Genomic DNA, 24,884 nt, shown 5'->3' with positions numbered 1-24,884 from the left:
GTTAAAGGTAGTTCGTTAATCGCTCTAACGGCGTTCATTCTATACATTGTGCTTGATGGTCAGGATTGGTCATATGTTTTGTGGTTATGATGGATCTATGATTCGCATGATGTCATAATATGGTTTATGTCTTCATGCGTCGTCACATGCTGATTGGCTTGGAGTTATCATTTCATATGTTTGTCTTTGTCATTGTTCAAATGGTAAGTTGGTGTCGAGTTTTTATGAGTATAGATGGTCTCAGATGTTTACTGGTTTTGCATTTCAATTGTTAATGATTGTTGGTTATATTCAATTGTTGTAAACATGACTGGGAGAGCATCTAGTTACTCCCGACTGGTTGTCGACCCTTATTTTCAGGTTGAATGCTCGTCGCTGTTTGGATGATGTCCTTTGGGATGCATCGATGGGCGAGCCGAATAATGAATTAGGACTTTGCTTTATGTTTTGAGAACCTTTGAATAATGTATTAGTTGTTTTGGATTTTAGTAGCGAACCAGATTGGTCAGGTGTTTCCGCCACCTTGACCCTTTTATCAGTATCGTACTCTGATATTTACTTTATATAAGTTTTTCCTCTGTTTTATAATCCGGGTTGTTACATTTCTAGAATTTTCTTAAGTAAACTGCATGAACACTTGCTCAAAGCTCTACACTCACAGTCAGGTAAACCATCTAAACTCTGCAAATCCTACTATACAGACGTCAGTTTGCCAAAATAATTAACAACAGATTGATTATTCTCTTGAATAGTATGCATAACATCTTTTCTTAACTGATAAAGAAAGGGTGCATTTGCTTGATTGTACCTATCCTTGATTTCGTCCCAAAGTTGCTTGGATGATTGGACATATAACAAGCTTTCTGAGATTTCTGGAATCATGGAGTGTAGAATCCAACACATGACATTATAATCAGCTTTTATCCAATCCTGATAAGTTGCAGCTATCTCTGCAGGCTTAGGATACTTTCCTGTGATGAATCCTACCTTATTCATGGAGATCAACGCCATTTTCACCGCACGCGACCATTTGAGGTAATGTTTATCATTGAAAGGTGAAGCAACGGGGTTCAGACCAGAAATATCTCCAGGTGCAAGATACAGAGGATCTTGCATACCTATAACACCAGTAGTGACACCAGAATTAACTGTATAATCTGAATCTATCGCCATTGCTGAAATCTTCATGAAATTAGATAATCAAGCAGTTTGCGAATCAAGAAATTATTTAATTTGATGGAAATTTTGAGAAAAGAAGGTAACAATTGCTGTGTTTTGTTTTTGACTAAAAAAGAAGAAAAAACACCAAATTGCAGCGGAATTGTGAAGAATAACAACAAATTGTGCACAAAATGTATACAAAAACTTCTAGGATCGCTCTTTGCAGCTTTGATATAATGAATAAATGATGATCTTCATGGAAGCCATTAACATGAACTATGAAAGCTTGAATTAAACGTAGAAATAGAGAGAATATTGTGAGAGAATGATGTAAATAAACTGGAAAAATTGCATTATGAAATCTTAAGTTACAATCTGTTATGTACAAGTATTTTATATACAAACATTATAACTAACTCTAACAAACTAAAATATCTAGATATTTATTTGATGGTTGACCAAGGTTGTTGACTCTAACAGAATTCTGTTATGATGACTCGGTGATGACTCATCATAACAGTCAATGGCAGGCTGTCCCTAAGATTTGGAACCTTCTGGAATCCTCTATGATTAGCAACAACAGTCATAGGTGAATAGCAGTGACCGAAGGAGGATGGCATTTATGGCAGTATGGTGGAATAGACATGTTCAGGACATATCTCTAATAATATCGTGTGGGGTCGGAAGATAAATAGAGGGAGCAAAATATATGGCATTTTATCGGTTGTGAGAAGATAAAGTAGAAGAGAAGGTAGAAAATATGAGGTAGATAGTTATTCTCAAATCCAATTGTTTGTTTGTATCAAAGTAACCTCATTCTCAAATCCAATTGTTTGTTTGTATCAAAGTAACCTCTTGCATGGACATTTGCCTAAAAAAACTTTGTATGGACTTGGAAGATTAAGCAGCATGTTAGACTACACTTGGTTGATGATGCCAAGTTTCATTGTCATTTAATTGTTTGCTTCTTAGTTATTGTTAACAACATTTGAAGCTTACAATTACTTATCAAGATGGTACAAGAATGATCAAGACGAAGAATATCCCTAGTCTAAGTCAAATGTTGTAAACGAGTGAGGTATTGTAACATACTCAATTTGTCAAGTGACTGCAAAACCATGCAACAGTGCAATTGCACTGTTGCTTCTGATACAATGGTTGAGATAATTTTTCAAAGAAAAATTTCAAGCTTACAAATGTTTACAATTTTCATTTCAGAAATCTTTTAAGCAAACTTGTGAGAGGAACATACTTTATCATATGAAAATATCTAAGCTCTTTTGGACTCAAAGAAAGTACACATACTTTTTCTTAAAGAAGGGAACCTTGTCTTCCTTAACTTAAGAAACTTTGTGTTTTACTTTATTATCAAATCTTTTGAGAGTTGCTGAAATTTTTTCTTGAGCTTACAAATTCACTCCCTCCCCCTCTTAGATGTTTATCGTTCTTAACTCTTCACAGCCTATTCGTAGGATTTGATTGCACTTTGTCTCTACTTTATCTATTGCAGTTATCTTTTCGTTCCTTGACCAATTTTACTTGTCTATCTATAAATAAATAACAAAACCGCAGTAATCTACTTTGAAAAGTAAATATTAGATAAAGCATACTAAAAATATCGAAAACTAATATGGAGTCAAAAAAAAAACATAGTATAGTAAGTAGACTATAAAATGCGATTATCCATATTAGGGGTGATAGACTAAAAATGAGAGGAGAGTGAAATCATATGGAGACGTTTTACTGATAAACAAACTCAAATAAACCGAATACATCGAGGGTCCTTAAATAGGCTTACAGTGCTCAACTAAATTCTACAAACTAGGAAGAAATGGGATGAGGGAAATATAGCCAATTACCCCCATAAATTTGATATTATGTGCAATTAAACCCCTTAACTTATAAATGTAGCAAATAGGCCCCATAAGTTTCTCTTAATGTTACAATTCACCACATATCTTATTTTTAATAATGAAATTTACTAAGTTAAATATATTTACTATTATTAAAAGTCAAAATTATTGATCAAATATTAATCCTAAAATTCCTAATAATTAGAAAGCATGTTCAATTTTTTTTTTTTTTTTTTTTTTTTGGTGAAAAAATATTCATGATATGAGAATTTTTATTTTTTAGTCAAATTATAATGGAAAGTTAAATGCCCAAATTTTTGTTTATCTTAAATTTGGTTCACATTTTTTGTTGAATATGTAAATATTGTATTTAATTTTTAGTAGAATATATTTAAAATGATTTTTATAATAGAAAATAATAGCTTTTAGTTAAAAAAAAATGGTAGAAAAATTGATTTGGGCTTAATTGCACATTTTTGAAAACTTATGGGGGTAATTTGCTACAAGTAAAACTTAAGGGGTTGAATTGCACATAGTACACAAGTTATAGGAGTAATTTGCTAAATCCCCGGATGAGATGATATCCACGACACACACCATCACATGTTCTCAAATCATTAGACCTAACTAACCTAAATATTAGGAATCATAATAACAAATCAATACTACATATTAAATCCAGAAACCAAGGGACTTTTTTTTTTGCAAGAATTAGCGATCTTTCATTAAAGAAAGGAACCAAACTTACAAAGGAAGCACCAATAGGTGAAACAAAATAAGGAAAACTACAACTCTAAAGCGAGGATAATCTCCTCACTATTTACACTATTAAGATTAGATAAAAGACGGATTCTAACGAGAGTTTTAATTTTATGAATAAGTTGCTCTAAAGTAGCGTGTGTATCAGTAAATATTCGGGCATTACGCTCCTGCCATAAACTGTAAACCACGGCTGCCAAAGCGCAACGGGCCCATTTCTTCCTCCATCCTCTACCAGTGAGCTTAGACAATCTTCTAAGTTCATGATTAAGACTGAGTGGAGCACGAGTGATACCTTGCCAAGTTAGGATAGCTTGAAGAAACTGCCTTAAAACTCGCATTGAAAGAAAAGGTGCAAACTGGGATTCGCAAGCCTTCAAACAGAGAGCACATCTATTAGGGATGCAATAGCCTCGCTTACAGATGTTGTCAATGGTAGATAGACCATGTTGCATAGCCAACACAGTGATAAAGCGATGCCTAGGCATAACAACACTGTCCTGAAGAGCTTTAGTCCAGTACAAAGCAAATTGCTGCTTCCTAAAATGCTGGTAACACTTCTTCATATGGAGTTTGTGATGTGTAGTGGAAGCATAGAAGAATCGCTGAGCCTGGCGAACCCCTCCTACCTGCTGAATAAAATGATCTCTGGTAAACAGGATTTTTTTCCAGAGAGGAGAAGAGGAAGCCAAAGGAGCAATGGTCCAAATATCAGCGCCCTTGACAAGATAGGCAGTTGCCCATACAGTCCAAATAGAGCTCTGACCAGATAGTAATTTCCATAAATGTTATACAAATTAATTATGAAGAATTATATAGAAGCTTGGTAATTAAAGAAAGTTATACAAATTAATTATACTATATAGTTTTAAAGAAAGGAGCAAAGGAGCAAGGGACTTCAATGTAATTAAAGAAAGTTATACAAATTAATTATACTATATAGTTTTAAATCACTAGCACCGTGTGATGGGCCTGATTAAGGGATCTCAATGCAAATATTATATAGTCTGGGTTAAAATTAAATTATATAGAAGCTTGGTAATTTTACTAAACATTTGTAAGAGACTAAAACATGGTCAATTTCCTTAAAATAAAATAATTAATTAAGATGAGCAATTTCAAGGAGACTAAAAGAAAGAAGATGCTTGGTAATTTTCTTAAATATTTATAGAAGAGTAGAAGATGGTAAATTTCCTTAAAATAAAATAAATAATTAATTAATATAAATATGCACACTTATGGTACTAATTATTATCATCATAAAATTATATATTAAATTTAAAATCTATGCAATTTTGTTAAATTTTATTATAGTTTATTAGATGTATAGAGATGTTAATTATTTAACATACAAAAATATAAGATATAAGTAGGTTATAAATAATTCAAGTTAGATTCCATAATATATAATATTGCAAAATTCTTTCGATTTGATTTAATGCATATAATCCTCTTAAAATTGCATGCCTAAATAGTAAAAGTAATTTCGTCAGTAAAGAAAAGAATTGTAGTAACGTTGGATATAGTTATATGATACTCCGTAGTAATCACCCATTTGAATAGTAAAAGTAACAATATTATCAACGAGATTAGTTTAAGTGGTAGAAACAACAACGGGAGTAGTGAAATAATCAACATTAATGCGGCAATAGTGAAAGTAATAATAATTACGGCGGGAGTAATGAAATTATCAATATTAATGCGGCAGTAGTGACAGTAACAATAACTACGGTGAGAGTAGTGAAAGTAACAATGATTACGGGTAAATAGTGAAATGTTATTACTATTGTTTCATTAATAAGAGTAAAATATTAATAGCGGGAGTAGTGAATTTGTCTCAGAACTTATTTCATCGTAATTTATGGACATATTATAGAAAAATATTAATGATAAATTTATGGGTTATACAACTTTAAGTAATTTTATTTAATTAAAAAAAATTAATGGTAAGTAGAGGTAGCCCGGGCGAAGCCGGGCACCAATACTAGTTAACTTAATAATAAGAAACAATATTTTGACTAATATTTTGGATCAGTGATCCAACACACCCCCTTGAATTATATAGAAGCTTGGTAATTTTCCTAAACATTTGTAAGAGACTAAAACATGGTCAATTTCCTTAAAATAAAATAATTAATTAAGATGGTCAATTTCCTTAAAATAAAATAATTAATTAAGATGGTCAATTTCATGGACTAAAAGAAAGAAGATGCTTAATAATTTTCCTAAATATTTATAGAAGATTAGGAGATAGTAAATTTCTTAAAATAAAATAATTATTTAGTATAAACATGCACACTTATTATAGTATTAATTATTATCATCATAAAATTATATATTAAATTTAAAATCTATGCAATTTCATTAAACTTTATAGTTTATTAGATGTATAGATATATTAATTATTTAACATACAAAAATATAATATAAGTAGGTTATAAATAATTCAAGTTAGATTCCATAATATATAAAATTGTATAATTCTTTCGATTTGATTTAATCCATATATGTAATATATTTATATAAATATATAATCCTCATAAAATTGCATGCCTGAGTAGTAAAAGTAATTTCGTCAGTAAATAAAAAAACTGTAGTAACATTGGATATAGTTATATGATAATAATCACTTATTTGAATAGTAAACGTAACAAAATTATCAGCGAGATTAGTAAAAGTGGTAGAAACAACAACGGGGGTAGTGAAATAATAATCAATATTAATGCGGTAATAGTGAAAGTAACAATAATTACGGGGGGATTAGTGAAAGTAACAAAGATTACGGGCAAGTAGTGAAATGTTATTATTATTGTTTTATTAATAAGAGTAAAATATTAATAGCGGAAGTAGTGAATTTGTCTCAAATTTTATTTCATCGTAATTTTAGGATATGCCATAGAAAAATATATTAATGATAAATTTATGGGTTATGCAACTTTAAGTAATTTTATTTAATGAAAAAAAAATTTAATGGTAAATAGAGGTAGTCCACTACTACAAATCCAGGCAACTACAACGCCCCTTTAACAACGATTATTCACGAAAATCATAATAGACGTTGTAGAATGTATGACGCGAATTTTACTAAAATGAATTACAACGGGTATGGTTATAACAACCGTTGTTATAAGTTTTAACAACGGGTAACACATGCACAACCGTTGTTAATAATTTGGCGCAAAATTGACGCAAAGTTAATGAAAAGTAATCACAACGGTTACTTTGAAACCCGTTGTTAAAACTTATTTGACAACGGTTGTTAAAACTTATTTGACAACGGTTATTGTTTAATAACCGTTGTCAATACCTTCCATACTATAAACCACACAAACACAAATCTGCTACAGCCACAAAACACAAACCTTAATACACAAACACAAACACAGCAGACAAACAAAAACACAAACACAAAACACACACTTTCTCATCGTCTCTTTCTATCTTTCTCATCGTCTCTTTCTCTCTTTCTCATCGTCGCTTTATCTTCTCGCCGTCACTGTTGATTTCATCGTCTCTTACTTTCTCTAATTACCAGGTAAATCTCGTCGTCACTGTAGGTTTCATCGTCTTTCATCGTCATTATTTTCTTTTTCTAATTATTTCATTTCCATGTGTATGTGTTTTTATCGACCATTATGTTATTTCTTTAAGTGTTATTCGCTTAATTAGCTAGTAAAACAAATTAAATAAACTAAAACAAAGAAGAAACAAGATGATAGAGAGGAATGCATGATAAACATAATTAATATATATATATATATATATATATATATATATATATATATTAATTTATATATAAATACATAAATTAAAAAAAAAAATTACATTAATAAAAATGCAATTCTTATATTTTCATAGAGTCTTATTCTCCTCTATGATATCCGTCCTCTCTTCCTTGGTTATTTGGAGGTTCCGTTCAGCAGTTGTTATATCGTCATATAGCTGCAACTGCTGCTGCTCTGTCAAACCACCTTCTTTGGCGTCCTTCAGTATGGATCGAGCATCCGCAAGGTAGCTCCTGAAACTTTCCTCAATGTGGAGCAACCGGCGGATGAAACTGTTGTTGTTCTCGATCATAGTAAGAGTCTTAAGGATGATATCATTCATTTTGTTGATGGAGTTTGGAGTTTGTTTGAAAGATTAAGTAGGGTTTATTTGGAGTTTATTTTAGCAGTTAGGGTTTGGAGATGTATAGTGATAATGGAATGTTAGTTGAGATAATGCATGTATTTATACTAAGCAATGTGTGGTTTGAGTTGTTTTTTAATTAATATATATGTTAGGAAGTTGTGCCATAATCATCATCATATCTCTCTCTGCTGCTTCAAATCTTATTACTAACCTTTCTCATTCCATATTGTCCGTTCATATGCATAGGGATGGCAGTAATAATGCATGCATCGGAATTATAACGGGCCGTAATTATGCATGCATCTAGTAATATTTAATTTATTTTTATTTTTATTTTTTAAGAACAAACAACAACGGTTATTTATAAACAACCCGTTGTCTTTAGTTATAACAACGGTTTTGTATATTACAACCCATTGTTATAACTTTTCCCCCAAAATTGAGTCACATTTTCCACAACGGGTTTTTATACTTAAAACCGTTGTTAATAGTTTTAACAACGGGTTCCTTAAGAAAACCAACCGTTTTTAAAACCTTTTACAACGGACGCTTTAACAACGTCCGCTTTTTTTATATAACAACGGTTTTTAACCGTTGTTATAGCTTGTATCTGTAGTAGTGGTCCGGGCAAAGCCGGGCATCAATACTAGTTAACTTAATAATATAATTTGACTAATATTTTGGATCAGTGATCCAACACACCCCCTTGATCCAAAATTTGTCGGATCTTTGTTCGACTTCTTGCCATTCCGAACCATACTTCATGTTACGTACTTTGTCGTAACCAAAATCTGCGAGAGCTTTGTATTCTCGCTTTCTTCAAAGTTCATCCATGCCAGTAGGACGAAAATCTTCACAAGACTATGCCTTCTTAAAATTCTACGGCTACCGCATTTCGGTACCTCCACACATACTCGACATCGACCATCAGGTTTTTAGCCTAACCGTCTTCTACAAATTTTATAATGCTCAAAAGTGTCTTTGGTTATCATTTTGATCGCTAGACCCAGACCTTTGAGACTTTTGCCATAATCTCAAATCTCATAAGCCAACATGCTTGATTATGGAACATGTATGTCTTCCAAGGCTACTTGCAATCAATAAAACACGCGGTAGAAAAACACTACCTACCAATGCAAACTGAGGAGTAGTACTCCACCGTGGACCATAACTTACTTCATATTTCTTTCTTTAATAACGAAACACATTTTTTCGAGCAACACTTTCATCGAAACTCTATAAAAACACCCGAAATTCATTGCAATCTTTGCTTTGCAAATTTCTTCTTATCTCTATTTGATACAAAATAAAGGTTTTCCATAAATTATTAGGACTAGTTTATTTCCTAATTAGAGATTATTATTAGTTTATTTTATTTACTAGTTAACAGAATAAGGCAAGACGGTTTTAGGTAAGTTTCAGATTGTGTTTTAGGTTAGCTAGGTTGGTTTCTAACTCCTATATAAGGAGGTCTAATGTATTGTTTATCACATAGATTGAGAATTAATAAAATCAAAGTTGTTGCTTTGTTTGTGTTTGCAAGTTCTGTAAACATAGGATCGACGCGTTTTCGTTCCGAAATTGTTATTGTTTGACGCGTTTTCAAACTCTAACCCGATTGATAGCAATAGGTCTTGCGATTCAATCACCATTGTTCGATCTATAGGTCTAGATCGCGCAAATATCCCATTGTTTCAATTTCTAGCCAGATTTCGAAGCAAATATCCTTACTTCTTTATTGTTCCTTATAATATTAAACCGCTTCCGCGCAATTTTCGTATCATAAGTGGTATCGGAGCTTCGGCTCTTGATTTCCCTAAATCTAGACGGTCCTAGGCGTGTCAAAGCCAAGTTATTAGTTGAATTTCTGATTGCGATTGGAATTCAAGGGTTAAACTCAAACAGGTAGTTTGAGGGTTAATCGGTTTTGCATCTCAGGAGCGAGGTTCTAGTAACTTGCTACTCAAGGCGTGACGGTTGCAAAAAAAATAAATAAATAAATAAATAATTACTGTTCACGACGCGGTACTGTTCATCCGCGAAAAAAAAAACTGAAAAAAAAATATGTCGGCGGTGTTCTCGTTTGAAAGGTTCTATGAGGAGAATGTTCAGTTTGATCCGAAATTGCCTCCTATTTTTGATGATTATAATGATAAAGAGACAATTGAGGTTAATGCTGATGTTATTTTTCAAGAACAAGATCTAGTTAATAAGTGCGTCAATGGAAAATTATTTGGTAATGCTGATGGGCATAATTATTTTATGAACCGGATTCCTGTAATTGACATAGGTGATTCAAAAGGATTAAAGCTTGGTTTCGTGCAAGGAGGGTGGTGGGGTGGAAGGCACGAACTCATATGGGAAAAGATGGATAAGCTTGAAGGCTGCATTGAAGATGACAAGCTGAAAAGGAGAGCAATGATTTTCACGAATAACTTCATGTTCTTAGTCAATTTTGCATCTGAATTTGCTAGGATTGTATTCGATCCCGGTGGATTCCATGGTTCTAAGAATCGGGACGATTCTTTTGAAGAGAGGGAGTATGATACAAAATAAAGGTTTTCCATAAATTATTAGGACTAGTTTATTTCCTAATTAGAGATTATTATTAGTTTATTTTATTTACTAGTTAACAGAATAAGGCAAGACGGTTTTAGGTAAGTTTCAGATTGTGTTTTAGGTTAGCTAGGTTGGTTTCTAACTCCTATATAAGGAGGTCTAATGTATTGTTTATCACATAGATTGAGAATTAATAAAATCAAAGTTGTTGCTTTGTTTGTGTTTGCAAGTTCTGTAAACATAGGATCGACGCGTTTTCGTTCCGAAATTGTTATTGTTTGACGCGTTTTCAAACTCTAACCCGATTGATAGCAATAGGTCTTGCGATTCAATCACCATTGTTCGATCTATAGGTCTAGATCGCGCAAATATCCCATTGTTTCAATTTCTAGCCAGATTTCGAAGCAAATATCCTTACTTCTTTATTGTTCCTTATAATATTAAACCGCTTCCGCGCAATTTTCGTATCACTATTGATGAGCAATTTATTTTTAAAACGGTATGCGATCTTTTTCGCACCCGTACATATTAGGCTCCACACCCAACTTCAAATATAGTCTTCTTTCGAGACATAAACCGACTCTCCTTGCTTGGACTCCAAAAAAAGCGTAAATTGCTTGATCAAATAAACTTTTCTTCATCTAACTTTGTGAAGCCCTTGTCTTCACTTTGTGACGCACTCCTCGTCCACCCTCTTGTTGATGCACATCATCACCAACAATCATTTGGAGCACTTTCTCTCCACCACTTCATGGTGCACTTCTCACCATAATATGTGAAACACTTATCTTCACCCAAAATACGGTAGAGCCAATTTATCTACCAAACCCAATAGAGCACTTCTCTCTATCTCTCAATTATGGTGCACTTCTCACCATTTTTTTTTACTCAAACAATGAACTCACCTTCTCTCCCTCAATTTTTTTTAATGCGAAAATAAACCGGTACAAGGGCTGCGTGGCTCACTTGTAACTCAAACAAAAAATGTGTGTTTTTTTTTTTAATTTTTTTGCACTCACCATTTTTTTTTGTGATCGCCCCATTTCGGGAATCGAACCTGGCTACTTGAGCGGAGGTGACTTGTGTTGTCAACGCCGTCTCAAGAGCTCTGATACCACATGATAGACTAAAAATGAGAGGAGAGTGAAATCATATGGAGACGTTTTACTGATCAACAAACTCAAATAAACCGAATACATCTGGGGCTCTTAAATAGGCTTACAGTGCTTAACTAAATTCTACAAATTAGGAAGAAATGGGATGATATCCACGACACACAGCATCACATGTTCTCAAATCATTAGACCTAACTAACCTAAATATTAGGAATCATAATAACAATGGTTACTGATTTTCGCAGTACACATTTTTCTCATCACAGTACATTGTTGACAATTATACCCTTTTATTTCCCTCTTCCATTTTCTCTCTCTAATTTCTCTCTAATATTTTCTCTCTAATTAAACACACCCATCCTCCTCCAATTTCACAAAATCTATCCAATTATTATTGTGTAATGTGTACTGGGTACTAATACTTTCATCGTATACAGTAATTGTTGAATGTTACGTGTACGATGTACTACTACTTGTCTACTTTCATGGTTTCATTGTTAGTTTGCACTACAAACTTTACATTGTGTACTACGAACTACGAAGAACTACTTTCAATGTTAGTTTATTTTTTTTTCTATTTCAATGTAGTACTTCAACAATTTACTCACCTGTCATGCATGTTGCCACCGTCAAACGGCCACCAACGACCATATCGGTAGGCCACCGTCAAACGGCCGCCATCGACAACCAAAAACCCCAAACCATCCCACACCAATTATTAACCCTTAATTAATTTCACCATAAACCCTAATTAAAATATGATACAAAATTATTATAAAGAGTCAATTTAACTAGTAATAATGGATTAATAAATTAAATACCTACTCTATAGTCGAATAATCATTGTAATTGAAAATTTTGAAGAAGGTTGAAGGATTTAGCAAGAGAAGGAAGAGAGAACTAGATTTGATTTTTTAGTAAGGGTAGACAAATGGAAAGTTTGTTGCAAAAAGTAGTGTAATGAGTAAAAACTGTACTGCGAAAATAAATTGCAATAATAAGAAACAATAATTTGACTAATATTTTGGATCAGTGATCCAACAAGGGGTGGTCAAACTTGGGCATGAGGACCAGACCCGACCACCAGGTCAAGTAGTCAACTTCACCCATCACGTTGTCAAAAACAACAGTCAAGGCCGGGTCGAACAAATTCCACCCGGGCCAACCTCGGCCCAGACCGCCCTTGTCCCTACTCCAAGCTGGTTTTGGTGCCACCTCAACCAAGCCCGGCCCCACCCATGTTGAGCAGTCCCCAGCCTGGCCTGTTTCACCACCCCTAATTTATACGAGTATTACAAAATGGTAATGCATAATTTGTTATAAGACGTATGCTGACTTTTGAGTATGTCATCTCTTACGTTGTTCAATTATGTAATAGTGTTCCTCTCAGTATGTCATTTCTTACGTTGTTCCCCCGAAAATTAAAGTTATTCATACAACTACTTCATATAAGTAGCGTCCTACTCCATAAACTAACCGCACTCAAGGACACAAGCAACAAAAATCGCATATAAGTAGCGTCCTACTTCATATAAGTAGCGTCCTACTCCAAAAGAGTCGGATATGGAGATTCGCGATTCCAAGATTAGCCTTAAACTACCAAAAGATTCCAATGAAAGTAGCATTCTCCTCAAGAATCTCTACTTGGCATGTGACCCTTACATGAGAAATCGCATGTTCGAGCCTGATCGCCCTACTGGTTTCGAATACTTTATTCCTGGATCGGTATATATATTATACTTCTTTACATTCTTTAACTCTGCTGTAAAAATGCTGGCTCCGCTACTGAAATTTTTGTTATTCGATTAGTTACTGCTGATTTTGTGATGAATGAATATTGGCAGGTTATTACAGGTTATGGAGTGTCCGAAGTTGTGGAATCGCGTCATCCAAAGTTTAAGACAGGAGACCTGGTATGGGGATTTACGGGATGGGAAGAGTACTCTCTTATCATTTCACCGCAACAGTCAGATTTATTCAAAATTGAACATACTGACGTTCCTCTTTCCTACTACACGGGGATTCTCGGTATGTTTCTGCCATTATAAGTATATACTCATAGGGGTATTTATCATGAGCGTTTTTAGATGATATGCTTTTATATATCGTGCCTTATGTCGTTCTGTAGGCATGACTGGTATGACAGCATATGCTGGTTTTTATGAAATTGGGTTGCCTAAAAAAGGAGACTGTGTATATGTCTCTGCTGCATCCGGGGCAGTTGGGCAGCTAGTTGGACAATTTGCGAAATTAGCTGGTTGTTATGTCGTTGGAAGCGCAGGTAGCAAAGAGAAGGTATGTAAGACCCTCGTTAAGATGTTTCCAACAGTACGATTAGATATCATTTATATAGGTATTTCCCTGAAGGAATCGACATATACTTTGAGAACGTTGGAGGGAAGATGCTCGATGCTGTTTTACTGAATATGAGACCTCATGGCCGTATTTCAGTATGTGGATTTATCTCGCAATATAATCTGGAGGAGTCTGAGGGTATCCACAATCTATTCTGCCTGATTACCAAAGGTATTCGTATGGAAGGTTTCACGGTTTTTGATTACTATCATCTTTATGAAAAGTACCTAGACATGATATTACCACACATCAAGGATGGGAAGATTTCATATGTCGAAGACATTGCAGAAGGTTTAGAAAGTGCTCCCTCGGCTTTGATTGGTCTTTTCTCTGGTCAGAATGTCGGCAGGCAGCTTGTTGCAGTCACTAATAAGTAGCTTTGAAGAAGTGTTCCGCTGTTAGTTTATTTACTGAGTGTTGTTTCATTGAAGGTGCCCTTTTAAATCGATGTATAATTACCTCTTAACGCATTAGAGCGTGCCTTGAATAAATTTCCATTGTTATTTGTGTATCTGTTAACTCTTTTAGCATTGTCATTTGCGAGAGCTCTTAAGACAGTAGGTAAGTGTGGTTACCCACTCGCAACGCGTGTTTATTACTCCGTATATGTTGAAGATTCACAGGCATTTGCCAAGAGAAGATCCTGCTGGACTGAATTTAGTTGATCAGACCAGTAAAATTAAGAGCACGAATGTCGGAAATATGGAGCCTCTTCCTGCAATTCCAGCGAGATTTCCATGCACAGGCGGTGCTATTGATTAAACAAACATAATACCAGAATCAACTAAATAATACAATTAGGGTTTCTTCACAACTAAATACAGAATCAATTAAATCAAATAATACCAGTAATACTACTTCCCTAACAATTTAAAAAAGAAAACTCAATAAACAAGAAACTTAAACAGTAGAATTTGGCATCGTCAACGGCCGATATAAGGAACGCCAACGGACTTGCAGAGCGGACAAGTATTGTTAACAACCAACCAGTTGGTAAGACAATCAGAGTGAAAACTATGTCGACAATCGAGAAAGCAGAAAGAGTCAGCCTCCTCATAGTCTTCCTGACAAATCGTGCAGATATCAGTCTCTACCCCGCTTTCAACGACCACATGGGTTTCGGTCTGAATCTGATACCCAACCAATTCCTTCCTTAATTCACTGGCAACCTTACAACTGTTACTTATATATTCCAGTTCCTGTTGAATGTACAACTCCATTGAATTTCTGGACATCTCCGTCTCCAAATCGGTATGGCCATTGTTGGTGTTGTCGTGGTCTTGGTGAACGTAGTCTGCCATTAAAATTCGTGAAAACTCGATATCGAATTGTTGGATGAGGTTAGAACTGGTGCTTATTAATTCTTCAATCAAGGCCTCCATTCAACTTTTAGAGGCGAATTAGGGTTGTGTTGAATTGAAATTGGAGAGAATTAATTAATTAATTTCACAGACAGATTAATAATAGAGAGTGATTGAGAAATTAGGGTTTTGGAGTGAATGAATTAATTGAATTGTGAATTTTAGAGGGAAAGGCGCGGGAAGTTTATATAGAATGCAAACTTTCCTAAATTTTGACCAACGGTAATATTTTTAAAACTAAACTTTGTGCGAATTTTTTGGAGGGAGAAACATAGAGCGCGTTGAGCCGTTGATATAAAATCATGAGAATGGAAGGGCGGTGGACTCGTACTAGAGCCCGTCAAAATTTCACTCGACTTGTAAACGTAGTTTCGTCCGTCTTATTTTCGGGTCATAATTTTTACTAATAATTTTAAAAGAGCTCATTAATTTTGGATTAAAATATAACCTGATCTGCTTGATTGATAGATTAAGGATAAGTATATGTGAAATATGAATTTATTTAAAATATATATAAACGAAAAAATAATGATCGATTGTTAATTTCTATTTTGACTAGATTTTATAAGACATAAAAATAATGTTTATGGAGTATTAAAGAGTTAATACTTTAAGGGTTTTTCTAACATGTGCCCTTAGGGCACATGATAATAAGCTAAATAAGCTAAATAGAGAAATATTGTTGAGAATATATCATGATAAATTAGAGTTGAAACTCATATTTACCATAATTAGTGAAATATTCTTGAAAATATTTCTTTATTTAGCTTATTATCATATGCCCTAAGGGCACATGTTAGAAAAACCCATACTTTAAATACTATATTCTAAATAATAATTAAAAATAATAATTTTGCTAATGTAAATTACAAACTAAATTAAATTAATTTTATATAACTTATATCGTTTAAAAAGAAAATAATTATTTAAGTAAGTCAACTATGGGATGGAGTAGAGCTGATCATCTCCGGGCTGACCCGTCCAGCCCGGCCCGCTACTTAAGCGGGCTTGGTCACGGAATTTTTTTAAATTAATGGTTAATGGACATGGAAAACTCGGCCCGCTAAATTAATGGGCGGGTATGGATTAAATAAAAATGTTCATGGACAGCCCGTTAGGCCCGCTAATAGCTTATAATGTATTTTTACTTTCTTAAAATGATTTACCAAACTAAATAATTAACCAAGGTCCATGTAACAATCCAACACCCGATTAAATCAAAAAAGAAAAATATCACTCAAATTGTTGTATCGTCAATTTGGGCAATTTATTATGCCTCAAACCAACTAATATCGGTATGAGGACGTAATATGTAGCCCAAAGACGTAGTATATTGTTCGATTTTTGGTACGCGAATACATCATTTTTAGTCAGTGTCTTCTATATTTTGAAGCGCGGCGGCCCATGGGCAGGCTCGCTAACTTATATCGGACGGGTATGGACAACTTCAATAAGCATATTATAGTGGACACGGACTCGAAAAATAGGCCCGCCGGACAATTTTAATTCAGGTTGGCCCGGCCTATGTCCGGCCCAAGCCCGCAAATGATCCGCTGTAACACCCCGATTTATAAAGGAGCCTCTAGCAAGACATTCCCTAATAAATCGGACTGTTACCATCTCGGTTTCCCGAGGTAGTGAATAACAAATTAAACTCCAAGGCAAATTACATAATTTCTTTAACTTAACTTTTTACAAAACCTCATTTACATCAAATTACAAGAACTAACTTAAATAAAAGTGAAAGTCTTCTAAATGATGATCTAGCTACTAAGTCTTCTGATCCAGTGTCTCACGCCCATCAAGCTCCCATCATATCTCATAAACCTGTCAAGTCTGCTCCCCAATATTTGGATCGTCACAGGTGTTCACGAATACACAGGGTCAACCATGAGATTGAGTAGGGAATACAATGAAACAACAAATTATGATATGCATGCTCCTCCGTCACCTCCACCTCCATCTCAACTCATATCTCATAACCCGGAACGCCCAGCCATACCGATCCCCGGTAGACTATATATCGACCGTAGCCGATCGCCACCGTTGAGGACACCAGGGCAAGTCCTGCAGAACCCGCCTGGGCCTTATCACAACATCATCATCACTACACCACATCACCACAACATCCTCCATCTCCAATGCACATGAATGCTCAACAGTAATCAATGCAACACAATATGTATATCAATGGATGAAATCATGCCAGCTACCAAAAATGTTGTGATAACATACTCAACACGATCGATTCGATCAACCACATTCCAGTATATAAATCATAACATAAATCAACAACCACGAAACAAGTCAACGTTCACAGTTTGGTCATACGAAACACAACAAGTCAACACAACTTAACAATAACGCTGATAAGTCAAGTGTATTTCCCTACCTTTTCGCAATCCAAGCTCACACAAGCAATCAATTATGAACCTTCACATATCCATCACCTACATAACATAATTATATATAATTACCACCTACTCAATCAAATAATCATGCACATAACCTAGACTCATCATAACTTAATAGGAATATCAACTTAAAGAACAAACACGATTTTTCCTGATTTTCCAGCACATGACAGACTCGGAATAAAATACATAACTAATTCCAGAAAAATCAAATTGATACACGGCCAATTGAATTGGAACCCCATGAGTCTTAGCTACAAATTACATCTAACGTGTTTTTCCCAAATTCCATACTTATCAAGGGTTTCCAGACTGATTTCCAAAAACTGACAGAAACCGTCGCATAAAAAGTATTGATTCATAAAACGAGTTTAAAACATTATTTTTCAGTAATTCCAAATCCTATTATCATCTAGACTATACCAAGATTATGTATGAAGAAGCCTCATAACTGAATCGACATAAAAATTAAGGTTTCAAATCATTTTCCACAACCAAATCAGATTCGCGGACTTTTCAGCGACATGTTCATAAATAAATCACCTAGGACAAACCACAAGGAATTTGACTATGAGATTTTATATGCATAAACTAGACATCAAATAAACAGGACTCTCTTTTCAAACTTTTCGAAAAAGACGACTTTAAAACAGTATAAACAATGGAATGAAATCGACTTACAAACAGGGAATCGAATTAGGTTGGAATCGATGAACAATCTTCAATCAAATGGAAGGATCGTGTGTGTGTGTGTTGGTGTGCGTCGAAAAGAGGGAGGCGGGTGAGATGAGGGTTGTGTAGTGTTAGGGTAAAAATTAGATTAAGAATTAGGTTAAAACATGATGTTGGGTGTTGGGTTAAACATGTTCCGGGTAAACTCCAATGGGTCGAGGGTAAATGGGTTAGCTCACATCTCGAATTCCATGTAAACCCGTCTCAATTAACTTACGAAACAACTCGATCTTACGATACAACGCGAGTCAAGTAAAATAACTTAACGTAATTATCGACTAAACAATTACCCGACTTAAATAGTAATATAAAATACGGAGTATTACAGTCTTCCCCCCTTAAAATGAACTTCGTCCCGAAGTTCGCTCATCTATCAAACCGAAGTTCGCTCATCTATCAAACCTCCAAGCATCACCGTGGGTACCAAAACAGATTTTCTAGTATAAGAACTCAAGAACTTAGGCCCATAAAACAAAATGTTACATTCTACCCTCCTAAAAAGAAAGTTACGTCCCGGAACTTACTTCATGCAAACATATCACCACGAATCATTCCATCATCCTACTACCGTTGTTCACCTCAACCTATTAGAACACCATACCAGTAGTTTAACTACACGCTTCTCTTACACATCAACCAACTAACAGAAGTAAGAACACAACATAGAGAACTCATTTGCATGGGTACCACCCTTCGAAACATCAACTTAATCAAACCACAATCTATAAACAAGTGCAACATAACATTAAGATTTTACAATCCTACCCAACTAAAAACATGGTTACGTCCTCGTAACCTCTTTTCAACTTTCATATACGTATGCAACAAAATCACTGTCAACACATGTAACAGAAAAGAACACATGATAAGAGACTGCGCATTAACATTAAAGTCGAAAACAAGGTTTTATTAAGGAATTAACTGATTGTCAACAAGTAACACTTATTACTTAGCTCATGCTTAACTTAAAACACAACATCAAACTAAAAGAACAACAAGAAAGGAACCAAGGTTTACATGGTTTAACAACTAAACAACTTTGATGATCAATTATAGACCATGAACGCGCGAGAGTAAAATCAACAAAACAATTTAAGAACTTCTCACATTTGAAAACATATCACGGAAAATAGATCTACCACTACTATCCATCACAATCACAGGATCTTATTGACATGTCCGTACAACCATTTACTCACTCACTGGTTTAGGTCACGAATTAGGCCGATGAATTTAAGCAATCAACAACATACTCATAATTCATATTTTAAATTATCAAAATTGTTTGCACGATATCAATTCTGAAAACATATTTCCCAATAAAAGTAACAACATATGATCTATGACAACAACAACATTACTTCCATATCATACATGTGTTTAACATTTTAGCAACCATATCATTCAATTGTGTCCAGCAACTGAATATAACTCATTTTCAGCAAAACAAAAGATATCGTATAAATAGCTTAAAAATATACATTTGCCATCATATGCTTTGTAGAACGTTATCTATGGTAAAAGATTAGCAACTTGAACAACTTCTCTGATTAGTACGATTTGAATAATTAGGCAACGCGTAGGCTCAATTAAACGTAACCATAACGACTATTATTTAAACCAACGCATATCATCAAAGGGTTATCCCATTATAATTGCCAACATAGTTATCATAAATAATCTCCATTAGAATATAATTGATAGCAACGACTCGAGAATATAGATATGTCAAATGTCGTGCTACCTCAAACAGTTTCCTTTATATCACGTCCATACCATTGCAAGAATCACTTTAGCATTTTATGACAAAATAACAATTAACATATGCAATAAGGAGTAACAACACTGTTTATTATCATGTCATAGTTTAGGTTCAACTAAAATAATTTAATGCAATGAAAGTAATAAGTACAACTATAGGCACACAGACTCACATAAAAGACATTAGAACTCAGATGGCATCCTACATATGTGAACATTTAGACATAATCATTACCACCATCCATGTGGAAACATTTAAACATAATTACTATAAATATTCATGCGAGTATATTAGAACAATCAAGTTAACATTTAACGCCACCAACTTTACCAAGATATGACAATATAGTTTTATATTTATATATATCCAACCACTATACAAATATGATGAACACACCAGAGATATTACAACATGCCAAACATATATAAAATGTGCAAACAACTGGACTCGTATAAAAATATTTCACCCTCGATTAAGAATCAAATTAAGCTGTTCAATTTCACTCATACTATCATGCCAACAATGTTAACAACTAAACTTTAATTTTATCACTTGTTAAGATACATAACTATTGAACATGCGTGCCACTACCATCATATAAAAACATTATAAGGTCACATTAATAAGGCTCATGAAATAACCAAACAATTGTATGAAAACTCAACATAGAACGCACATTTTACAAGTCATGATCCACGTTGTAACTTCCAAAGACCACGAACAAATAACCGTTCGATTAAAACTTGATTCATATTACTTTTATAAAATACGGAGAGTTAAAAACACAGGGGAAAAAGAAGTAGGTCTAAAGCACAAGAATTCCATTTTTAAAGAATTTTACAACTCAGTTGGTCCAAACAAGTATGTGACAGCAATTGGTCCGAAACTTGGGTCAGTTTGCAAAACTTACCATTTAATATAAAGACAACAAGAATTTTCGTGGCTTATCAATTTGAGAACATATGCGAATCTTATGATCGATGGAGTTGGAATTATGCAAAAATTATTAATACAATTTAAATGAGGATTTTTACAAAATCGTTGGTCAAAACATCACTGCACAGGAACTTTCTGACCACAGCCCACTAAAATATTTATTACTCCTAATCCGTATATCCTATAAGCATGAAACCAATGCCAAATGAACACTAACTCACGAGGCTATCTCTTAGAAAATTTTCATCCATAGGCGACAAACAGAAAACGAATGGCAGTAAGATCAATTAGAGAGTAAAATCAAACAAAACGTGTTTCAGCACTAGGTCATTCATTTACTATGTTCCAAGCTCTTACAACCACACTATCGATACTAACCCATCCTAACTTAAATCTCACACTTTGTACTTACGTAAACATCTATCCCATAGCATCCCTAAGCATCTCGATCTACTCCTTACATCTAAATCACGATTGCTATGACTAGAAACATGCAATTCAATAGTGTTTCTCATTACTATCACAATACTATACTAGCATGGCTTCGGGATCACATAACCGCATATCACGAGACATAATAGCACTATCAACACGTCATTCGACATCCATCCAGATAAATATCATCAATTCGCAATTATTTTCACGCTCACGATTACCACAATCCAACAATTATCCGAACACGAAAATTTTAATTATCATCTCCACAACATCACATGATCACGCCATCATTCATACAAAATACTTACCGTAACGTTGTCCTGCAGCATGGTTAGAATATATGGGTCTCAAGGTGTACATCCACTCGATTATATCGAAGGTTTTCCTTCTAATTACCCCATTCACTCAATTTCCCTCGGGTTACCTGGTTCAAAACTGAGAGGGCAAAAGAGCACGTATTAAGGGCGCCTTCTTAACCGCAATGTGAGCTCCTAACAGTTTATTCCCAGGGGTTCATTTTATTTAGACACCTCCTATGTTCATTGGGTTCATTGGTTTAGGCCTGAGGATCGTTCGCTCTGATACCACTTTGTAACACCCCGATTTATAAAGGAGCCTCTAGCAAGACATTCCCTAATAAATCGGATTTATTACCATCTCGGTTTCGAGGTAGTGAATAACAAATTAAACTCCAAGGCAAATTACATAATTTCTTTAACTTAACTTTTTACAAAACCTCATTTACATCAAATTACAAGAACTAACTTAAATAAAAGTGAAAGTCTTCTAAATGATGATCTAGCTACTAAGTCTTCCGATCCAGTGTCTCACGCCCATCAAGCTCCCATCCTATCTCATAAACTGTCAAGTCTCGCTCCCAATATTTGGATCGTCACGGTGTTCACGAATACACAGGTCAACCATGAGATTGAGTAGGGAATACAATGAAACAACAAATTATGATATGCATGCTCCTCCGTCACCTCCACCTCCATCTCAACTCATATCTCATAACCCGAACGCCTTGACCATACCGATCCCGGTAGACTATATATCGACCGTAGCCGATCTCTGCCACTCGCTTGTTGAGGACACCAGGGCAAGTCCTGCAGAACCCGCCTGGGCCTTATCACAACATCATCATCACTACACCACATCACCACAACATCCTCCATCTCCAATGCACATGAATGCTCAACAGTAATCAATGCAACACAATATGTATATCAATGGATGAAATCATGCCAGCTACCAAAAATGTTGTGATAACATACTCAACACGATCAGTTCAGTCAACCACATTCCAGTATATAAATCATAACATAAATCAACAACCACGAAACAAGTCAACGTTCACAGTTTGGTCATACGAAACACAACAAGTCAACACAACTTAACAATAACGCTGATAAGTCAAGTGTATTTCCCTACCTTTTCGCAATCCAAGCTCACACAAGCAATCAATTATGAACCTTCACATATCCATCACCTACATAACATAATTATATATAATTACCACCTACTCAATCAAATAATCATGCACATAACCTAGACTCATCATAACTTAATAGGAATATCAACTTAAAGAACAAACACGATTTTTCCTGATTTTCCAGCACATGACAGACTCGGAATAAAATACATAACTAATTCCAGAAAAATCAAATTGATACACGGCCAATTGAATTGGAACCCCATGAGTCTTAGCTACAAATTACATCTAACGTGTTTTTCCCAAATTCCATACTTATCAAGGGTTTCCAGACTGATTTCCAAAAACTGACAGAAACCGTCGCATAAAAAGTATTGATTCATAAAACGAGTTTAAAACATTATTTTTCAGTAATTCCAAATCCTATTATCATCTAGACTATACCAAGATTATGTATGAAGAAGCCTCATAACTGAATCGACATAAAAATTAAGGTTTCAAATCATTTTCCACAACCAAATCAGATTCGCGGACTTTTCAGCGACATGTTCATAAATAAATCACCTAGGACAAACCACAAGGAATTTGACTATGAGATTTTATATGCATAAACTAGACATCAAATAAACAGGACTCTCTTTTCAAACTTTTCGAAAAAGACGACTTTAAAACAGTATAAACAATGGAATGAAATCGACTTACAAACAGGGAATCGAATTAGGTTGGAATCGATGAACAATCTTCAATCAAATGGAAGGATCGTGTGTGTGTGTTGGTGTGCGTCGAAAAGAGGGAGGCGGGTGAGATGAGGGTTGTGTAGTGTTAGGGTAAAAATTAGATTAAGAATTAGGTTAAAACATGATGTTGGGTGTTGGGTTAAACATGTTACTGGGTAAACTCCAATGGGTCGAGGGTAAATGGGTTAGCTCACATCTCGAATTCCATGTAAACCCGTCTCAATTAACTTACGAAACAACTCGATCTTACGATACAACGCGAGTCAAGTAAAATAACTTAACGTAATTATCGACTAAACAATTACCCGACTTAAATAGTAATATAAAATACGGAGTATTACATCCGCTCTAGGATGGAGGTAGTAATTTTTAAAATAAATTAATATGTAATTTATTTAGTGAAATGGAGTTCGGAAATAAATATGGGATGAAGGCAGTAATTCTTAATTTTTTTTCAAATATAATATATAAATATTAAAATTTTAACAAAAGTCTTGATTTTTCTTCGACCCTAAATTAAAGGTTCATTTCGATTTCGGATCAAACGAGTTGCGGATCAAACTTTTCAGGTTTTAACGTTTGATCTTAGACAAGAACAAGTCAGGTCAAATTTCAACGGTTCTAATTAGACTTGCCAATCCATTCGGCCGGCAAATTTTACAAAAACCCAACCTCATCCTTAACCTACTAACCCCATGTATTTGGGCCAAAAAAGACAAAGTAAATATTGAGTCTCACACAAAAACTCTTTAAAACTCGTGAATGAGAGCGTATTTCAAAAAAAAAATGTAAAGGAAGCTATGAGAGCGAATTTCATGTTGACGGAGTTCGAATCCATGTCGAGTTAGTTGCCACCTGAAGTGCATTTTTAAATCTTGAACAAACTAGTTAAGAATGTATTTATAAATGAATCTTGAAACACGATGCCCACCGACTCCGTGTTAACATATTACTTAATGCCTCAAACTCTCAAAAGCTCCCACCATAAGTGGTCTAACCGGATCCAGCGAAGGAAAGACCGTATATGGAATTACAGTATACGATCTAAGGTCGGAAGTTAGAGGAAGGGGAATAAGGAGAAACACTATTTAAATGTACTCGGAACATTGGCATCACTCTCAGGGCATACGTTGGACATA

At 34.6% G+C, this 24,884-nt stretch overlaps 1 protein-coding gene and 1 pseudogene across 1 annotated transcript; one reads left to right on the top strand and one right to left on the bottom strand.

Annotated features, from left to right (window-relative positions):
* Window positions 1-693: 693 nt before the first annotated feature.
* On the bottom strand, window positions 694-1,173 carry LOC141608417 (uncharacterized). Its single transcript, XM_074427774.1, has one exon. It carries the CDS (start codon window positions 1,171-1,173, stop codon window positions 694-696), a length of 480 nt encoding a protein of 159 aa, XP_074283875.1.
* An 11,958-nt stretch (window positions 1,174-13,131) lies between these two features.
* On the top strand, window positions 13,132-14,444 carry LOC141606183 (2-alkenal reductase (NADP(+)-dependent)-like; annotated as a pseudogene).
* The last annotated feature ends 10,440 nt before the right edge of the window (window positions 14,445-24,884 follow it).

The sequence above is a fragment of the Silene latifolia genome, chromosome 10 (genome assembly GCF_048544455.1).
Source record: "Silene latifolia isolate original U9 population chromosome 10, ASM4854445v1, whole genome shotgun sequence".
Taxonomy (NCBI): Eukaryota; Viridiplantae; Streptophyta; class Magnoliopsida; order Caryophyllales; family Caryophyllaceae; genus Silene; species Silene latifolia.
This window is presented reverse-complemented; position numbering and strand designations above follow the sequence as displayed.

Bases quoted from the DNA above. Each gene is read 5' to 3' on its own strand.
- LOC141608417 (XM_074427774.1), bottom strand. From the start codon at position 1,173: ATGGCGATAGATTCAGATTATACAGTTAATTCTGGTGTCACTACTGGT.